Source organism: Delphinapterus leucas, chromosome 12 (assembly GCF_059928025.1).
Source record: "Delphinapterus leucas isolate spDelLeu-1000000601 "Yukka" chromosome 12, BTC_Dleu_Yukka2, whole genome shotgun sequence".
Lineage (NCBI taxonomy): Eukaryota > Metazoa > Chordata > Mammalia > Artiodactyla > Monodontidae > Delphinapterus > Delphinapterus leucas.
Genome location: NC_143140.1, coordinates 81978490 through 81995684, shown reverse-complemented (window position 1 = coordinate 81995684; position 17195 = coordinate 81978490). Strand labels below are relative to the sequence as shown.

General features: G+C 39.0%; 1 protein-coding gene across 2 annotated transcripts in view; it reads left to right on the top strand.

Moving 5' to 3' along the window:
• RMND1 (required for meiotic nuclear division 1 homolog) overlaps window positions 1–17195 on the top strand; it is a 42523-nt gene that overhangs the window by 12279 nt on the left and 13049 nt on the right. The window contains exons 3-10 of one of the 2 annotated variants that reach the window (XR_016395256.1): window positions 556–664; window positions 3514–3589; window positions 7384–7423; window positions 9788–9888; window positions 11624–11730; window positions 12671–12735; window positions 13297–14684; window positions 16327–16437. Coding sequence is in view for 1 of the 2 variants with exons in the window: in XM_022559352.3 (XP_022415060.2) it covers window positions 556–664; window positions 3514–3589; window positions 7384–7423; window positions 9788–9888; window positions 11624–11730; window positions 12671–12735; window positions 13297–13373; window positions 16327–16447 (696 nt within the window). In the remaining variant the exon portion in view is untranslated. Of the gene's footprint in view, window positions 1–555; window positions 665–3513; window positions 3590–7383; window positions 7424–9787; window positions 9889–11623; window positions 11731–12670; window positions 12736–13296; window positions 14685–16326; window positions 16448–17195 lie in introns of those variants that run through there. The other variant, XM_022559352.3, reaches the window with a different exon arrangement.

Below are 17195 nucleotides of genomic sequence, written 5' to 3'. Positions count from 1 at the left end.
TGCAGAAATCCAAAGCACTCACCAAACCTGGACACATTCTCAGATTCACAGAACTTTTAACCAGAGTACAATTAACTAGAGTAAAAATTTCTGTAATTCCTTAGTAGATTCAAAGTAGTCTCTGCCTGTACAAGGCTAGTGGCAAATTATCAAATGACCTCAAATAATAATGCTGCTGTGAAAAAGAACCATGGAAACTCAAGGTTGGACAGACTTTAACTAGCATCTCATCCAGGCGCCTTGTATGGTGCCTAAATCCTCTCTATTTTTTGATCAGTCTGTGCTTGAAGCACAACCAGCAGGTGTGGCTCCCTGTTCTGATAGCCCATTCCATCTCTTTGACTATTAAGAGAAAGTTCTTGCATAGATTGAGCTGAAATCCGCCTCCTTGTAACTTCTTTCTCTGCATCCTTCTCACATCCTTTGTCTGAACCGTTGAAATGTTTGGATAAAACTCTCGAGTGCCAGCTTTGCAGCACGCCATCCTCCCTGTAAAGAGACAACCATCACAGGCACCTCTTGGTAACCCATCTCATTCTCCTCTCTCTGGCACAGGACCTGATGCGCTGTACTGCGTTTGCAACCGCAGATGAATACCATCTCGGAAGTCTCTCTCAAGATCTGGCCTCCCATGGATATGTTGAAGTAACAAGCTTGCCTAGAGGTACATCTTCTTGAACCTGGGGCCAAGTATGTTAAAATGTATTGGAAAATAATTTTCCTATGATAACTGTCTTAAATATGCATTTGTTTAGTTTTCATTTTCTCTTTCTTTTATAAATTTATTTATTTTTACTTTTGGCTGTGTTGGGTCTTCGTTGCTGCACACGGGCTTTCTCTAGTTGCGGTGAGCAGGGGCTACTCTTCTTTGTGGTGCACGGGCTTCTCATTGTGGTGGCTTCTCTTGTTGCGGAGCATGGGCTCTAGGCACGCGGGCTTCAGTAGTTGTGGCACGTGGGCTCAGTAGTTGTGGCACACAGGCTCTAGAGCACGGGCTCAGTAGCTGTGATGCACGGGCTTAGTTGCTCCGCGGCATGTGGGATCTTCCCAGACCAGGGCTCAAACCCGTGTCCCTGCATTGGCAGGTGGGTTCTTAAACACTGAGCTACCAGGGAAGCCTCTCATTTTCTATTTGAAGGATTATATCATAAAAGTGGCGTTGAATCTCTTTATACAAATGACATACAAAGATAGGAAATTTAAGACATATTCACAGAGAACTTAGTTCGAAGATTAAAATCAATATGGTTTATTCAGCTGTATTTATAGGATCACTCTTACTTGGGATGATCAAAGGCCATGACACTTCATTTCTGTCACGTTAAAAAGTTATTTTAGTATTACAGAAGAACCATATAATTGATAGAAATGTTGGGGAGAGCCTTTAAAGAAAAATTTACTAGTACAGTCCAACACTTTAAAACTAACAGAATTAGTTAAAAGATAAGCTCAATGAATATTTTAAAAGAGAATTAAACTGAGAAGATTTTAGGATAGTGTGAGGAAGGCTTCTTGAGAAATCACCTGCTTTATGTTTAAAAAATGACTTGGAACACTTTGATGGAAGATTCATGAATTTACCTCAAAGTAGCAAAAAACAGTAGGTTGAAAACCTCTCTGCTACAGAGAAAGTTCTTAAAAGAGTCACCGACCCTGTAAGAAACAATCGAAATGTCATTGTGCTTTCTCAGCCTTGATGATCTGAACCAACTGTTTGTACTATTTGGTGGCAAAAAACGAACATAATTGACTTAGAAAAACAGAGCTATGTCCAGGGCCTCTAAGAAGGAAAATTGCCCTGCGGTATTCTTGGCTGATTCCAGAGGCTGTCGGCAGGGTGCCCCTGTGCATCACACACTTGGGGGCTTCTCGTACTATTCTCACTGGCCTGGATCTTTCCCACTTCATTTGTGGTGTTCTTGGCTATATGGGTGAGCCTTGCCCTCTATAGATGTAGAACTCAAGGAAGTGTGATTTCACCAAAGAAAAGGAGTTTAGGAGTTGGTCTTTTTCTGAATCCCCCATTCCCCAACCTCTATTAGGAGCTCTGAAGCTTTGAGGATCCTAATTTTATGTTAAGAAATTATGTTGGTGGGAAAGAAAGATTCTTTTTGTGGCTGCACTTCTATTCAACAATTCTCTCCCCTAAAAGGACAGATTGTGGTAAAGAAATGAAAATAATTGGAAGTGAAACATCAAAAGATAGAATTAGAAAATGTTGAATTTCCAAATGATTCCGAGGTGCGGCTTTTCCAGTGTCTTTTTCTCCTGAGATCGCCCCTCCCACCTCCTGCTTTGCAGTAGCAATTTAATGAACAGTCTGTGAAACAAATCTTAAATACAAACACACGCATCGAAAACTATGCTCTGAGGATATAGCAACTTCTAATTTGTGGGAAAAGGATTAAATATTTCTGTTTTCTGAAAAGGGTTATTTTGTATTTTGTTTTCTATTAAAATGTATTTAGTTTCAAAAAAGAAATTATGTAACATGTTACATACTAATATTAGTATATTTATTGATAGACTAACATGTTATTTATAGTTTACATTATAGAATATTTATATACTTATAATAAATACTACTAAACTAATATACAAAGTAACTACTTACTGGTGAATATTTGTATATGTATGTATTTAATATTTAAAATGTTAAAATATTTAAATAGTTACAGGTGATTATCATGGTAGTTCTCATGATTAACTTTGAAATCGGATATGTTTTGAAATGGACTGTATCTTTGTTTCTGTATGTTTTCTATTTTCCACACTTTATACAATATAATTTAAAATTCAGTGGAAAGAGTAGTTTGAGAATATTAAAATTATATTATTAATAAAATGATATTTAAAGGAAGAGAATATATTAATGGCTCTTCAAATTTTATTTTAAATTACTTTTACAGAAAGAAGTTTAATTCTTTTTTCTTTTTTTTAATTGAACTATAGTTGATTTACAGTGTGTTAATTTCTGCTGTACAACAAAGTGATTCAGTTATACATATACATTCCTTTATATAGATACATTCTTTTTTATATTCTTTTCCATATGGTTTATCACAGGATATTGGATATAGTGCCCTGTGCTATACAGTAGGACCTTGTTGTTTATCTGTTCTCTATATAATAGTTTGCATCTGCTAACCCCAAACTCCCAGTCCATCCCTCCCCCACCCCCCCAAATTCTTGAACCTTAGTTGTGCTGATACTAAGACTTTAGTAATTATCAACTGGACTAGCGATTACTGAATCAAAATGGGCGTGAATGAGTTTTAAATAGCACTAATAATAGTGCCACAGGTTGTTGAATATTTTGTTCAAGTAATTTCTTATGGTCTTTTCATTTTCATATATTAAATACTTTTAGAAACCTTAGTAGAAAAATGGACAGTGTGTTGTAGAGCACTTCATGGTATATGAAGCAATGATCACAAATACTTTGTTAAAAGTTTATAGGTGACTTAAATCTTGTGTCACCTTGTGACATAGCTTTTTGCTCATTTATCACAGATGCAGCAAATATTTTGGTGATAGGTATGGAAAATTCTGCAAAAGAAGGTGATCCTGGAACAATATTCTTCTTCAGGTAAGACAAGAAAGCAACTCCATTGGAAGATGGGCTGTGGCCAGGTAATGTGTTCCTCAAAGATGCAGGTGTACCTTCTCTCTTAACAGAAGATGTTTCAAAATTTATTTGTGATATAAATTTATCCTTTGGTTCTTATTTGAATAGGAGAGTTTGTCACTTTTAGGTATCTGCTGGTAAATCCTCTTATGAAATAAAGAATTTTCCCCCCTAGGGAAAAGATTAGGGATTTTTTATTCATTTTGTTCTAAATTAACTTTAAGCATTATGTCATCTTTGTATCATATATGCAAGTTTTTCGCACTGCTCATAATTCATGACAGTAAAGGGTGCACTTAACACGTTATAAAAAGAGAGCATTGGGGGGCTTCCCTGGTGGCGCAGTGGTTGAGAGTCCGCCTGCTGATGCAGGGGATGCGGGTTCGTGCCCCGGTCCGGGAAGATCCCACATGCCGCGGAGCAGCTGGGCCCATGAGCCATGGCCGCTGGGCCTGCGCGTCCGGAGCCTGTGCTCCGCAATGGGAGAGGCCACAACAGTGAGAGGCCCGCGTACCGCAAAAAAAAAAAAAGAGAGAGCATTGGACAAAGCTAAGGTCAGGAACCACTGGTGGAAATAATGGTGCCCTGCAGAATGCAGGGATTTAGGGAACCGAGTGGACTCCCCCCAGCTTCCGGCCTTCCTGAGAGCAAGAGACTGAAGGAAGCTCAGGCTGAGGTCATTAACAGAGGCCCATTCGGGTAACTTGGTGTGTACTTGCCTTTATTGGTAAATGTGTGTTTTCATTTACTAAGAATATGTAAGCATCTTATTTCCCGTTCATCTTCAGTGCCCCTCATCAGGTGCGTGCTACCTGCCCCGCTGTCTTTCTTCCTTTTCCATCTTCGCCCTCTGAAGCTAAAGTTTTAGATCACCTTACCTCTCTGGAGGCTTCAGACTGGGACCCTGATCCACATACATTTATTCCTTTTATTTAAAGGTGTTTTTTTTTTAAGGTTGTTTTAATACCAGATGCTCCAGAGTAGCTGAGTGGAAGTGGTAATGATAATAGAAACCATTTAAAATAATCTCATCCTCACAACATTTGAGGAAGATCTTTTATTCCCAAGGGTCAGAGGGATTAACTGAATTACCCACAGTCAGAGGACTAATAAGTGGCAGAACAGAAATACATGGAACATCCATGAGAATCCAGACTTTGATGAAGTTTCTGTGGTCTTAGTTCTTACAGTTGATGATAACTGGAAGCTCTGTCTTTGTTCCTGTGGATGCCTTACTTTCCTTGGACATAATCAAGAGTTCAACATTTAGTGCCGGTAGAGAAACACCCCTTTTGACTTGAGTAAGGAATTTGGATTTCTGAGGTCCTCCAGATCAGCATCATCCAGTAGAAATACAACGCAAGGCACAAATGCAAGCCACGAATGTAATAATATATTTTCTTGTAGTCGCATTTTTAATTTAAAAAAAGATGAATTTAATTTTGACCAACACTAATAATAACATCATATATTGCCTGAAATTAATTTTACTGGTATATTTTATTTAACCCAACATATCTAAACTATTATCATTTCAGCATGTAATCGGTCAACAATTTTAGTGAGATTTACATTCTCCTTTTCATACTAAGTCTCTGAAACCCGGCGTGTATTTTCCACTTATAGCAGCTCTCAGTTTGGACCAGGCCTGTTTCAGGTGCCCGGTAGTCACACGTGGCTTGAGCACCATACTGCAGAGTTCCTGGGATCTCTCATCTGCCTTGAGGTGCTTCTCTGAACCAGCGCTCTGGCTGTGGCCTTAAACACCTCCCAAATCCATATACTGAGACCCCACCCTGGCCTTTTGCCACACTCACTGCTTGGTCTCCCTGCCTGTCTTCTCACCCCACCAGCAGTCTGTCTGTCTATTGGTAGGCAGAGCAATTTTTCAGTGGGTAATTCTGATCACTATACTGTCCTTAAAATTCTACGGAATGTGACCAAACGCCTTGTCACAGCACGAAGTTCCTTCAGGGGTTGGCTCTTCCCCGCCTCTGACCTGAGTGCCCTCCCCTTCCCCTCATCCGCAGCCATTCAAACTACTGGCTCTTTATTCTGAAACGTTGCCTGCCCCCCTTGCACCTTTTCCTGGAGCCTGGGGTATTTCCCCAGGGGTATTTCCTCGTTTTCTCATTTGGCTCTGCTAGTCCTTTAGGAACTGTGGCCCTCCGGTGTACATCCACCTAGATTCTGCGTAACTCTGTTACAGCGTGGATCACACTATTGTAATTGGTGGTCCGTGGATCAATGTTCTCTGGATTGGGACTTCCTTGAGCAGAGGATTTAGACCATACTCATCTTTGCATCCCAGATGCTAAGCACAGACCCACACACATACTAAGCACATTGCTCAAGATGGTTTGAAGAATGGTAATGGGAACATCATATTTTTACCATTTATTGATGGATGGATGGATGGATGGATGGATGGATGGCTGCGTTGGGTCTTCGTTGCTGTGCACGGGCTTTGTCTAGTTGCGGCGAGCAGGGGCTACTCTTGGTTGCGGTGCGTGGGCTTCTCACTGCGGTGGCTTCTCTTGTTGCGGAGCATGGGCTCTAGGCACGCAGGCTTCAGTAGTTGTGGCACGTGGGCTCTAGAGTGCAGGCTCAAAAGTTGTGGCACACGGGCTTAGTTGCTCTGCGGCATGTGGGATCTTCCCAGACTAGAACTCGAACCCATGTCCCTCGCATTGGCAGGCAGATTGTTAACCACTGCACCACCAGGGAAGCCCCTACCTTTCTTTCATTTCTACCCTTCCTTCCTCTGGTGCAATGACCCAGAGCTGTAACTCCTTTTTCTTTTTTTTTTTCTTTTTTTTAATTTACTACCTAAAACAGCTCAACACATCAGACTTCAGAAATCAAAACAAGTTCCCTAACAGTTTTTAGACTTAAATTTTGTCAAAGGCAGACTTGGATTGTGAGGGCCTCCTGTGGCATTGTTGCAGGTCTACTCTGAGCACTGTAGGGATGGCTGGCATGATTTCATAGGTGCCTTTACCATCTGAAGCTTTAAGTTATCTCAGTCTCTTTATTCCACAGATATTAAAAGCATGACCCTTTATTCTTTTCTGATAGCAGAATCTGCCTAATGAGAGCTAATGAGACAGGTCTCAAAAATTTCCTTATTCTGATATCTGTACACCAGAATTGAATCAGGGTACTTCTGTGGTGCGCAGTGGTTGGGAGTCCACCTGCCAATGCAGGGGACACGGGTTCAAGCCCTGGTCCGGGAAGATCCCACATGCTGCAGAGCAGCTAAGCCTGTGTGCCACAACTACTGAGCCTGTGCTCTAGAGCCCATGCTCCACAACAAGAGAAGCCGCCGCAATGAGAAGCCCGCACACCACAACGATGAGTAGCCCCCGCTCACTGCAACTAGAGAAAGCCCGCATGCAGCAACGAAGACCCAGCACAGCCAAAAAGAAATTAATTTAAAAAAACAAAAAAGAATTGCATCAGGTATGAAAGAGTTTAGATACCTGAAGTTACATGGTTTTACAATAATAGTTATTTATTCTGCAAACCACAGGAGAAATCCATGAATTTTTGAGGGGTCAGGTTTTTTATCAGAAATTCAAAAAATAGCTTTTGTTTATCATATCCATCCAGGGACCATCATGTCAAATCAATAATAAATCATATTTTTTAAAATTGGCCTTCTAGATGCATTCTAGAAGCTACCTAAGCATGGCTTTATGTGTGGCCCTAAAGAATGTATTCCACCTTTAACGTAGTTTATTCTTTTAAATCAGGGAAGGAGCTGCTGTCTTCTGGAATGTGACAGACAAAACTGTAAGTATAAATAAAGTGTGAAAGTATTAAAATTTAGTTTTCTGAGAATAAATTGTTAATTGGCACTTAATAATCTGAGCAATTGGAAGATAAATTAACAGATAATCCTCAGTTTATTTGCTCTGCATTATGTGATGTTGGTTCTAGCACTGTCATCTTCCAAAATTTTCTTTTTGACTTAGAAGTTTCCTACATTTTCCATTCTCTGAGCACACAATAATTTGTGGAAAATCAGAACAATCCTAGCTACACTGCAGACAGAAGGAAGTATACTTCTCATGTGATAACCTACAAAATGAGTAATGTACACACAGTTCACTGGAAGCTGGCTGCACTGAGTCTTATTTTAGATCAAGTTTTCTAGAACTTTTTAGCTCACTGGAAATAATTTCTTCAATATCCCGATCATGATTTGTTTAATACAACCTTTTCAGAGGCAGTTTGGTAATACATATCAAAGCTTTATATTTAACTCAGCAATTTTACATCTAGAAAGTTATCCAAAGGAAATAATCACAGTTATATATGATGAATGATGTATAGAAATGTTCATCAACACATTATTTACAATGGCAAAAATGAGAAATAACCAAAACACATAACAATAGCAAGTTCGTTAAATACATCCATAGTATGTATTCAGGATGTACATACTACAGCTCTTAAAAGTCACGTGGGAAGAAACCAATTCCTGAGGAATTGCCTGTGTATGTGCTACAGTTAAATTAAAAGAGCAGGTTACAAAATATAACCAATATAATGTCAGAGCTGGTAAAAAAAATATGCCTCATACAAACCCAGTTTTACTGAAAGGAGATACACACATAGGGGGCAGGGGGAGGGAGACTGGGGAGCGGTTTCCTGGAGAAAAGGAAATATAAATGAGCAATAAATGTAAGAAAAATGTACAAATTGGCTATTTGAATTTGCAAAGATGTAAAAGGCTGACAATACCCAGTGTTTTTTAAGAATGCGCTCATTAAAAAAATAAATAAAAGAATGCTCTCATAGGCACAGATGTAGAGAACAAACATATGGACACCAAGCGGGGGAAGGGGGGGCAGTGGGATGAACTGGGAGATTGGGATTGACATATATACACTGATATGTATAAAATAGATAACTAGTAAGAACCTGCTATATAAAAAAATGAATAATATTCAAAAAAAAAGAATGCTCTCGTAAATCTTTGGATTCTAAAGCTGGAAAAACTGTTTTGGAGAGCATTTTAGAAACATTTATCAAAATTATAAGTGTGCATGTCTTTTGTTCCAACAAATCCTAAAGAAATATTCCCACAAGTCCTTGAAGATACACGCATAAGGCTGGCACATGTGACATCGTGATAGTAGAGAATGGGAAAAAAAACCCATGGATGGACATTTAAGACGGTTAAATCAATTACGTTTCCTCCATGAAGGAGAATCGCATTGAAAATGTTCACATGTACAGTATCATCCCATTTATATAGAAAGCAAACTAAATGTACATACATATACAAATAGGGAAAAGTCTGGAAGGGTATGCACCAAGTTTAATGGTGGTTACATTAGAGGATTAGAAATTCAGGAGACTGACTATACTGCTGAACTGAACGAATAAGCATTTTCAGAACTCTAATGGAAAACTGATGAATTCATAAAAGTGCTCACAAAAGATCAAGATGAAAAAAAATTAATTACCTGGGACTGAGTGAACTGATGAGGGTGATTATAATTTTTGTGACTTTCTGTTTGAATTAAAAAAAAAAATCCACAAGGACTCAGAGGCAAAAAATACACAAATCAATTTTCACTGCAAAGTGAAGGAGCTGTTACAGTGGAGGATTCCTGGACTGAAGGTCAATATTATGACACAGTGTGAGTGTGTTTCGTGTTTGGTAATTGCAATCATTGTTGCTTTTGTTGTGGCCATCCAGTTACAATGCTTGGTGTCAGTTTATCTCTTGTAAAAATAAAATACAGTGTGTGTGTGTGAAAAAAAAAATTCAGGAGAACAGAGAGAGAATCACTTTCTATACCTCTGTGTTTAAAGTTTTACAAGTGTGTTACTTAAACTTTTTGTTTTGAAGATTTAAAGAATACAAACCATAATGTTATTAGGGGTTTTCTTTGGGTCGTGGGATAATGGGAGGTTTTGTTCTCCTCCTTAAGCTTGTCTGTGTTTTCCAAATGTAAAAGCAAATGCATATATCGTTCCAATTAGTTTAGTATCACCATGAATTTGCTTTCTCCTTAAAACCTAAAGAACAGAAGAAATGGTATCAAATGTAATTTTAAAAATGTTATAAGCATTAACTCTATAACATTATCCTGTACTGAGGGAGTTGGTTATAATTTCAGGTTGATCTTCCTTTTCTTCTAGATGAAGCATGTGATGCAAGTTCTTGAAAAACATGAAATTCACCCCTATGAAATTGCATTGGTGCACTGGGAGAATGAAGAGCTTAACTACTCAAAAACAGAGTAAGCAACTTTTTATCAAGTTTATGAAAAGGGTGCTTGGAATAACTAGGTACAGCAGTAGAGAAGATAAATTATTAACTTGGAGACTAATTTTAAGAAAAAAGTTATTGGTACAAATACAGAGCTGAAACAATTAATAAATATTAGTGGGTAGATATTATTTTTATAGCTTCTCAGGCTACCCATAAATTAAAACAAGTAGATAGTATAACCCCAAAATAGAAAGTTTCCTAAGCGGCCAAAATCAGTAATACGGTGTGCCTTCGTTAGAATGAACCTGTTCAGTTATTCTAGTAAAGTCTTCTCTGAAGTAAATCCTTTTTGCTTTTTTCCCATTGACTTTGAGTGTAAAAAGTATAAAGTATAATGACAGGGTGCTCTAAGAGAACCACTTGTGGAAATGGGGGTACCACTGCTGTACCACTCTCAGGTCAAATGTATGGGTAGGCAACGTACTGGCCAATTTCCATGTCACAGCAAGGGTGCAAAAATGAGGAGGGATGTTAGGGCGGAGAGAGAAGGCAGAATGAAGGTCTTTTCTCTCAGGGAGGTACTGGTCTAGTGGAATGTGAGAAGGAAAAAAAGTCTTTGTATTGAGAAAGGAAGCGACACAAGCAGAGCTTTAGGGAAATTTGGAAGAGACACCAGCTATAGAAAGACTAATTGGGATGAGAGCAAAGTGATAATAGACAGCGATGAGCTTTCCTGTATCGTCTTCTCGTCCACCAACCTTTGTCTATGTCTTCTGGTCTCACGTATCTCGTGAAGGTTTAGCCTCTACTTTTCCTATTTGCTTGTGATACTTACACTCCCAGATTCCCTCCCTTCCCCCTCCTCCCCAGTCGCTCCAGAGTTCTCTACATATACATCTTGGTTTGTCACAGCTGCCTCATCTCCCTCCCCATACTCACCATGTCCATGTGATTTCAGATTATACTGTGTATAGTTACATAGTTTTATATTCAGCATTTTTTCACTTAGCAAATTATTGTAGTCATTTTCCCTTTTCTACTAAATATCCTTTCAAAACATGCTTGTTCATTTTTGTTGTGTGAATTCCTATAAATGAACCGTTCTTCTGTTGAACTTTTAGTTTCTTTCCTGATTTCTTACTATTCAACATTTGACCATAGAAAGTTTTTTTTTAATGTATATCTCTATTCATTTGTCTTTTTTCTTTAATAAATTTATTTATTTATTCATTTATTTATTTACTTACTTATGGCTGCGTTGGGCCTTCGTTGCTGTGCGCAGGCTCTCTCTAGTTGCGGTGAGCGGGGGCTACTCTTTGTTGCAGTTCACAGGCTTCTCATCACGGTGGCTTCTCTTGTTGCAGAGCATGGGATCTAGGTGCATGGGCTTCAGCAGTTGTGGCATGCAGGCTCAGTAGTTGTGGCACACGGGCTTAGTTGCTCCGCGGCATGTGGGATCTTCCTGGAGCAGGGCTCGAATCCATGTCCCCTGCATTGGCAGGCGGATTCTTAACCACTGCGCCACCAGGGAAGTCCCCATAGAAAGTTTTTTGTACACAAATCTTTCCTTGCATCTTTGATTATTTCCTTAGGATAAATTCCTAGAAGTGGAATTACTTGGATCGTATGGTATAAGAACATTTGTAAGACTCTTGATACAGATTGCCAAAATGACCTCTAGAAAGATTATAAAGATTATTTTTCAAAAGAAAAAAGGTACTTTTTGCGATTTAGAAACTACTTTTTTTTTTTTTTTTTCTTAGGGGACAGTCAAAACTTCACAGAGGGGAAATCAGGTTAAATTCAGAGCTAGATTTAGATGACGTCATTCTAGAGAAATTTGCTTTCTCAAATGCTCTTTGCCTTTCAGGTAAGTTACTACTACTTATCAGAGACGGTATCACATAGTTTTCATTTCATCGAGGGAAGCTGAAATATTTAGTAAAGACTTTGACATGTTTTCGCAGAGCACTCAGCAAAGCCTTATAATTCCTTTTCCTTTTTTTTCCCTCCAAGAGAAAAATATATGTAGCATAGAGTATAATATATAGTATCTGTGCTATAGTTATTCATTCCTTATTGGTATTGATAAAGCTTACCTCTCCAAAAATATTCTTTTATGTTGTTGCTGTTATTATTATTATCACTACCTTTGTTTTCCCCTCTCCTTCTCTCTGAGATTGTTAGTCTTAGATTGTCTCTAATCCAGGCAGAGAAAGCACAGCCTTCTGTGATTGGGCACAGGCCTCTATGTAGAAAAATACACTCTGGTTTTTCACAGGAATGGGACAGAGAGTCACAGTGGCTCTCAGTTTTTTCGGCAAGATCCATGCACCTGAATAGAACTGTAGAAGTTCTCTAAGAAATGTTCCTGCCACCAGTCTGCACTAGGCTGCTGCTGTGGTGGACTGCACATACCATCCAGGAGGCTTCGGGACTTCTGAGCTGTACCCACAGCCCAGAGGAGTGGAGGGAAGGTCAGGAAGGCCTGATTTCTGCCCCTCTACAGAGCCACCCTTCGTTCCTCTCAGCTTCTGAGATGCAGTAGGAGAAAATCAGGGATTCTACCCAGTGTAGTTTTGGTCTGCGAGCAGGGCTTGGAAATCCACTCAACTTTCTTCTGTCTCTTTCTACCTAGTGCCATCTTTTGTAATAATAAGTAACGACTCTTAAATTTCAGTCTCAAATTTTTTGGACATCTGCTTCTTAAACTATTGTTGAAATGGCAGTGAAGGTACTGTGCAGTTTTACATTTTGTAGAAACATGAATATGATGATAAATGTTCTATTGTTAATTTTTTTCCCCCCAGTGAAACTGGCTATCTGGGAAGCATCACTGGATAAATTTGTTGAATCTATTCAGTCGATTCCAGAGGTAATTATACAAATTTTATGCTTCTTTTCAAGGATTGAGTTCTATTGGGGAAAAATACAAATTTCCCACTATAATGATGAATTTAGAAGTACAATAAAGTAATAATAAACATTAAGAAAGCTGCACTGAATTTAAGCAGGAAAAAAAAAAACCCGGTTACGTATAAAATGATAAAATAAGAAACCTTTTAAAACTTAAAATTCAAGTTACTTTTCTCTAATGGTATAGTATTTTTAATGTAACTGAATTGAAGGGAAATAAAATGAAATGTTTCCTCTCTAAGGAAGGAAATTATGACCACTTTTCTCGATTAAAAAGTGTCTTGACAAATTACAAGGAAAATAGTGGCATGAAAAATGCATCTAAAATTATATCAAAACTTCAGAATACATTAAAAATCATGCTTACTGTAATTAACTTTGTTTTTACTGTGAAAGAATAATTATACTAGGGAAAAGAGCCCCTGGTTTTTCATTAAGCGATTAGGAATGTACGTCATAGAAAATGCTAGTGAGAAGGGAAAGCTGTGTACGTATGTATCTATTTTCCCCTCCCAAATAGGCTTTAAAAGCTGGGAAGAAAGTGAAACTATCTCATGAAGAAGTTATGCAGAAAATGGGTGAACTCTTTGCCTTAAGGTAAAATTTTCTCTGTAAATGAAATATTTCATATATTTAACCATCTCCAGAAAATATCCCTGTAGCTGTACAGTAAAGAGCGAACATTTATATCTGTATGGGAATTGCAGCTGTTTTTATTTCATTCACTATAGGCATGGAGAACTCTTACCCATTAGAAGCAGGTGGGCTGTATTAGGACTGTACTGGAAGAAACTGTGCATGTGCAAGAGAGACCATAATTACTCTACGTTAAACCTACGTCAGCGAGCGTAGTAGGTGTTATTCAAAGGTGGAAAGATGCATTCTAGAATTTGGACAAGGGTAATTCTCAGTAAAAGTATATCACTGCATCATAACGCTGAATAGACCTCATTGCTACGGAAAAGTGATGTACCATATTTCACCGACTCTGAGACACCATACGACGCCACAAGAAAGTGAAAGTGCTGCCCACTAACATACGAGACAACGCTTTTTTATCACAGAATTTTAATTTTGCACTACGGAAATAGCTCTCAGTCTTATTTGGATGTAGATTGATCACATTTCCTCTTGGGCACACATAAAAAGGAAAGAATAAGAGAAATAAGTCATCTAAGGCAATGACAACTAAGTCTCAACTGCCACCTGTAAGACATCATCAATTTTAAAGATGCCTCCCACTTTCAGAGATGTTAAAATGGGAAGAAGAGTGTCTTAAAATTGATGAAATATAATAGTACGTCGTTCAAAATTAAGTTAAAAGGCCTTCAGTTTATTTCATTCTTGTAGTTTTCCCAAGATTTATGGAATGAAACACCCTGAATCTTGGTGTTATTCTCACTAGGCAGGATTCTCAGTGTTTCGGCCCTTGTCGTGTGTGGGGTGAGTTACTGGAGTTCCTTGTCAATAGTTTACCTAAGAGTTGCTTTTCCACATTCTCCTTAGTTACTTGCCCTGGAGAGAAGTGGTCCAGTGTTGTGTCATCTAGGCCCTTCTCAAAGCTCAGGGACCCTAACTCAGGGCACCAACAAAAATAAAAAGCCCTGCATGAGAGCGTCCCACAGCACATCTACAGCCTTGAGCTCGCTAAGAAATGGGGGAGACAGACTCCTCTCCCCTCTTCTCTTGGTCATGCGAGCAGAACTTGATATAGCGAATTATAATACTAGGACTCAGAAATTAGGACCTGATATACTTAGGTATGTGAATAGTTTCGTAGAGTCTTACTGTTGTTATCCTGAGTTTTCGTCTCTTTACAGTAAGAGTGCTTATGTGTTATTCAAAGGCATGTGGCGAATCTATGACGAGAAATAGAAGTAGAAATGTGGCAGTCACAGCTTATACATGGTATGATCCTACTTGTAAGCAAACAACATAAATATTCATCTCTATCTTGATACGTATACATACTACCAGACACGTAGGTGTATGTGCACGCACACACACACACGTGCACGTGTGTGCATGGAAGCAGATCTGGAAGGACACAGGAGAGTATTGGCAGGGCCGAAAGGATTTGATTTGTTAGGGTAACGGGCCTACCAGTGTTTTCTGAGTTCTTCTCTAGGGTTTTTTTTTATAGTGAACAGCTATTTATGTGTTACTTCTATAACATAAATTTTTGTTTAAAAGCAAACTCAGGCCTCATATGTAAAAAAGGTAGAAATAGAGAGTGTGTGTGTTTGTGTGTGTGTGTGAAACTAGCAGCGGCTACCCTCAGGGAGTGGGAGAAAGGGAAAAATGGGGATAAGAATAAGAGTAAGATTGGTCAATTTTTACCTTTTTCTGTCTTTTTTATTTTTGAGCCATCTGATTACCTATCCACACACACACACACAAAAATATATGTGCATGTATATTGTAACAAATTTTAATAAAGAAGCTTAGAAATTTTTTTTTTAATAAGTTTATTTATTTTGGCTGCGTTGGGTCTTCGTTGCTGTACACGGGCTTTCTCTAGTTGCAGCAAGCGGGCACTACTCTTCGTTGCGGTGCACAGTCTTCTTATTGCAGTGGCTTCTGTTGTTGCAGAGGACAAGCTCTAGGCGCGCAGGCTCAGTAGTTGTGGCTCACAGGCTCTAGAGCACAGGCGCAGTAGTTGTGGCGCACGGACTTCGTTGCTCCGCGGCATGTAGGATCTTCCCAGACCAGGGCTCAAACCCGTGTCCTCTGCATTGGCAGGTGGATTCTTAACCACTGCACCACCAGGGAAGTCCCTAGAAATTTTTTTAATTGGGTTTTTTTCTCTCTACTTCATAAATGTTAATATAAAGATTGAATTAATTTGGTTGCACATTTTGAAAATTTTTTGTTTACATGTTTCTCAGAAATATTACAAGAATCAGCATTAAAAACTACTTTTGGGCTTCCCTGGTGGCGCAGTGGTTGAGAGTACGCCTGCCGATGCAGGGGACACGGGTTCCCCGGTCCGGGAAGATCCCACATGCCGCAGAGGCTGGGCCTGTGAGCCATGGCCGCTGAGCCTGCGCGTCTGGAACCTGTGCTCCGCAATGGGAGAGGCCACAACAGTGAAAGGCCCACGTACCCCAAAAAAAATAAAAAAAACTACTTTTATAAAGCACCATGTAAACAAGAAATAAACTTATTTACAAAACAGAAGTAGACTCACAGACATAGAAAACAAATCTGTGGTTACCAAAGGGGATGGGGGCAGATAAATTAGGAGTTTGGGATTAATATAGCCACACTGCTATATATAAAATAGGTAAACAGCAGGGACCTACTGTATAGCATAGGGAACCATACTCAATATCTTGTAGTAACCTATAATGGAAAAGAATCTAAAAAAGAATATATATATATGTGTAACTGAATCAGTTTGCCATACACTTGAAATTAACATAACATTGTAAATTAACCATACTTCAGTCATCAATCAATAAATATCTTCTTCAAAAAAGAAATAAAATAGACCATGCTTTTTAATTCAAGATAAAAATTAAAAGTTAATGATTTTCCTTTTTTTAAGACACCATATAAACTTGAGTTCAGACTTCTTGATCACTCCTGATTTCTACTGGGACAGAGAAAATCTGGAAGAACTTTATGATAAAACTTGTCGGTTCCTCAGCATTACGCGTAGAGTTAAGGTATGTATTTTGCACTTCTACTGGAAGTGACACAGTGTCACCTGTAAGTTGTATGACTGTGTGAAGAGAAGTTTTTAACTAAGTAAATGTGTTTAACTGCTTTTGGGGAAATGTCTTGTTTGACTTCTACTCAGATCTCTAGATCTCCCGCTCTAGTTTTCCTGTGTACAGACAGCTTTCAGCTTTCACGTCAAAGGATATTCTGATATTTGCTCTACAGACTAGATAAGGTTGGTGAGCGTTTGGAGGCCTGGTGGTCTGTTAGGAAGTTTCTCATCAAGTTTCAAGCAAGAGTTCATGGGGTCCAGAACTTTACTGGTGGCAGTGAGCACAGAAATGAATTTTTAAAAGAATCCTTTAAGACAAATGAACTGGTTGGTACTGGGAGGCCAGGGAGAAGGAAGAATAAGGATGACTGACGTTTGTTGTGGGTGACAGGTAGAAAGATGGCAAAACGTAGAGAGGTTGGGGGGAGGGGAGGAGCCACATTTAGGATGTGTTGAGAGTAGAGTAGCAAGAAGACATCCAGTTAGAACTGTCTGAAAGCATTGAGAAGCGTGGAAGAAAAGTTGAGGAGGGAGGAAGCTGATGGAATGATGGAAGTGCGTGGAGGGCGTCACGGTGGAGGTAAACCACACGGGAAAGAGAGCAGAAGACAAGATGGACAGTAGTACCACGTGTGTGCATAGTTCTGTCACATTTAATCACACGTGTAGATCCAGGTAACCACCAGATCTGGATACAGAAC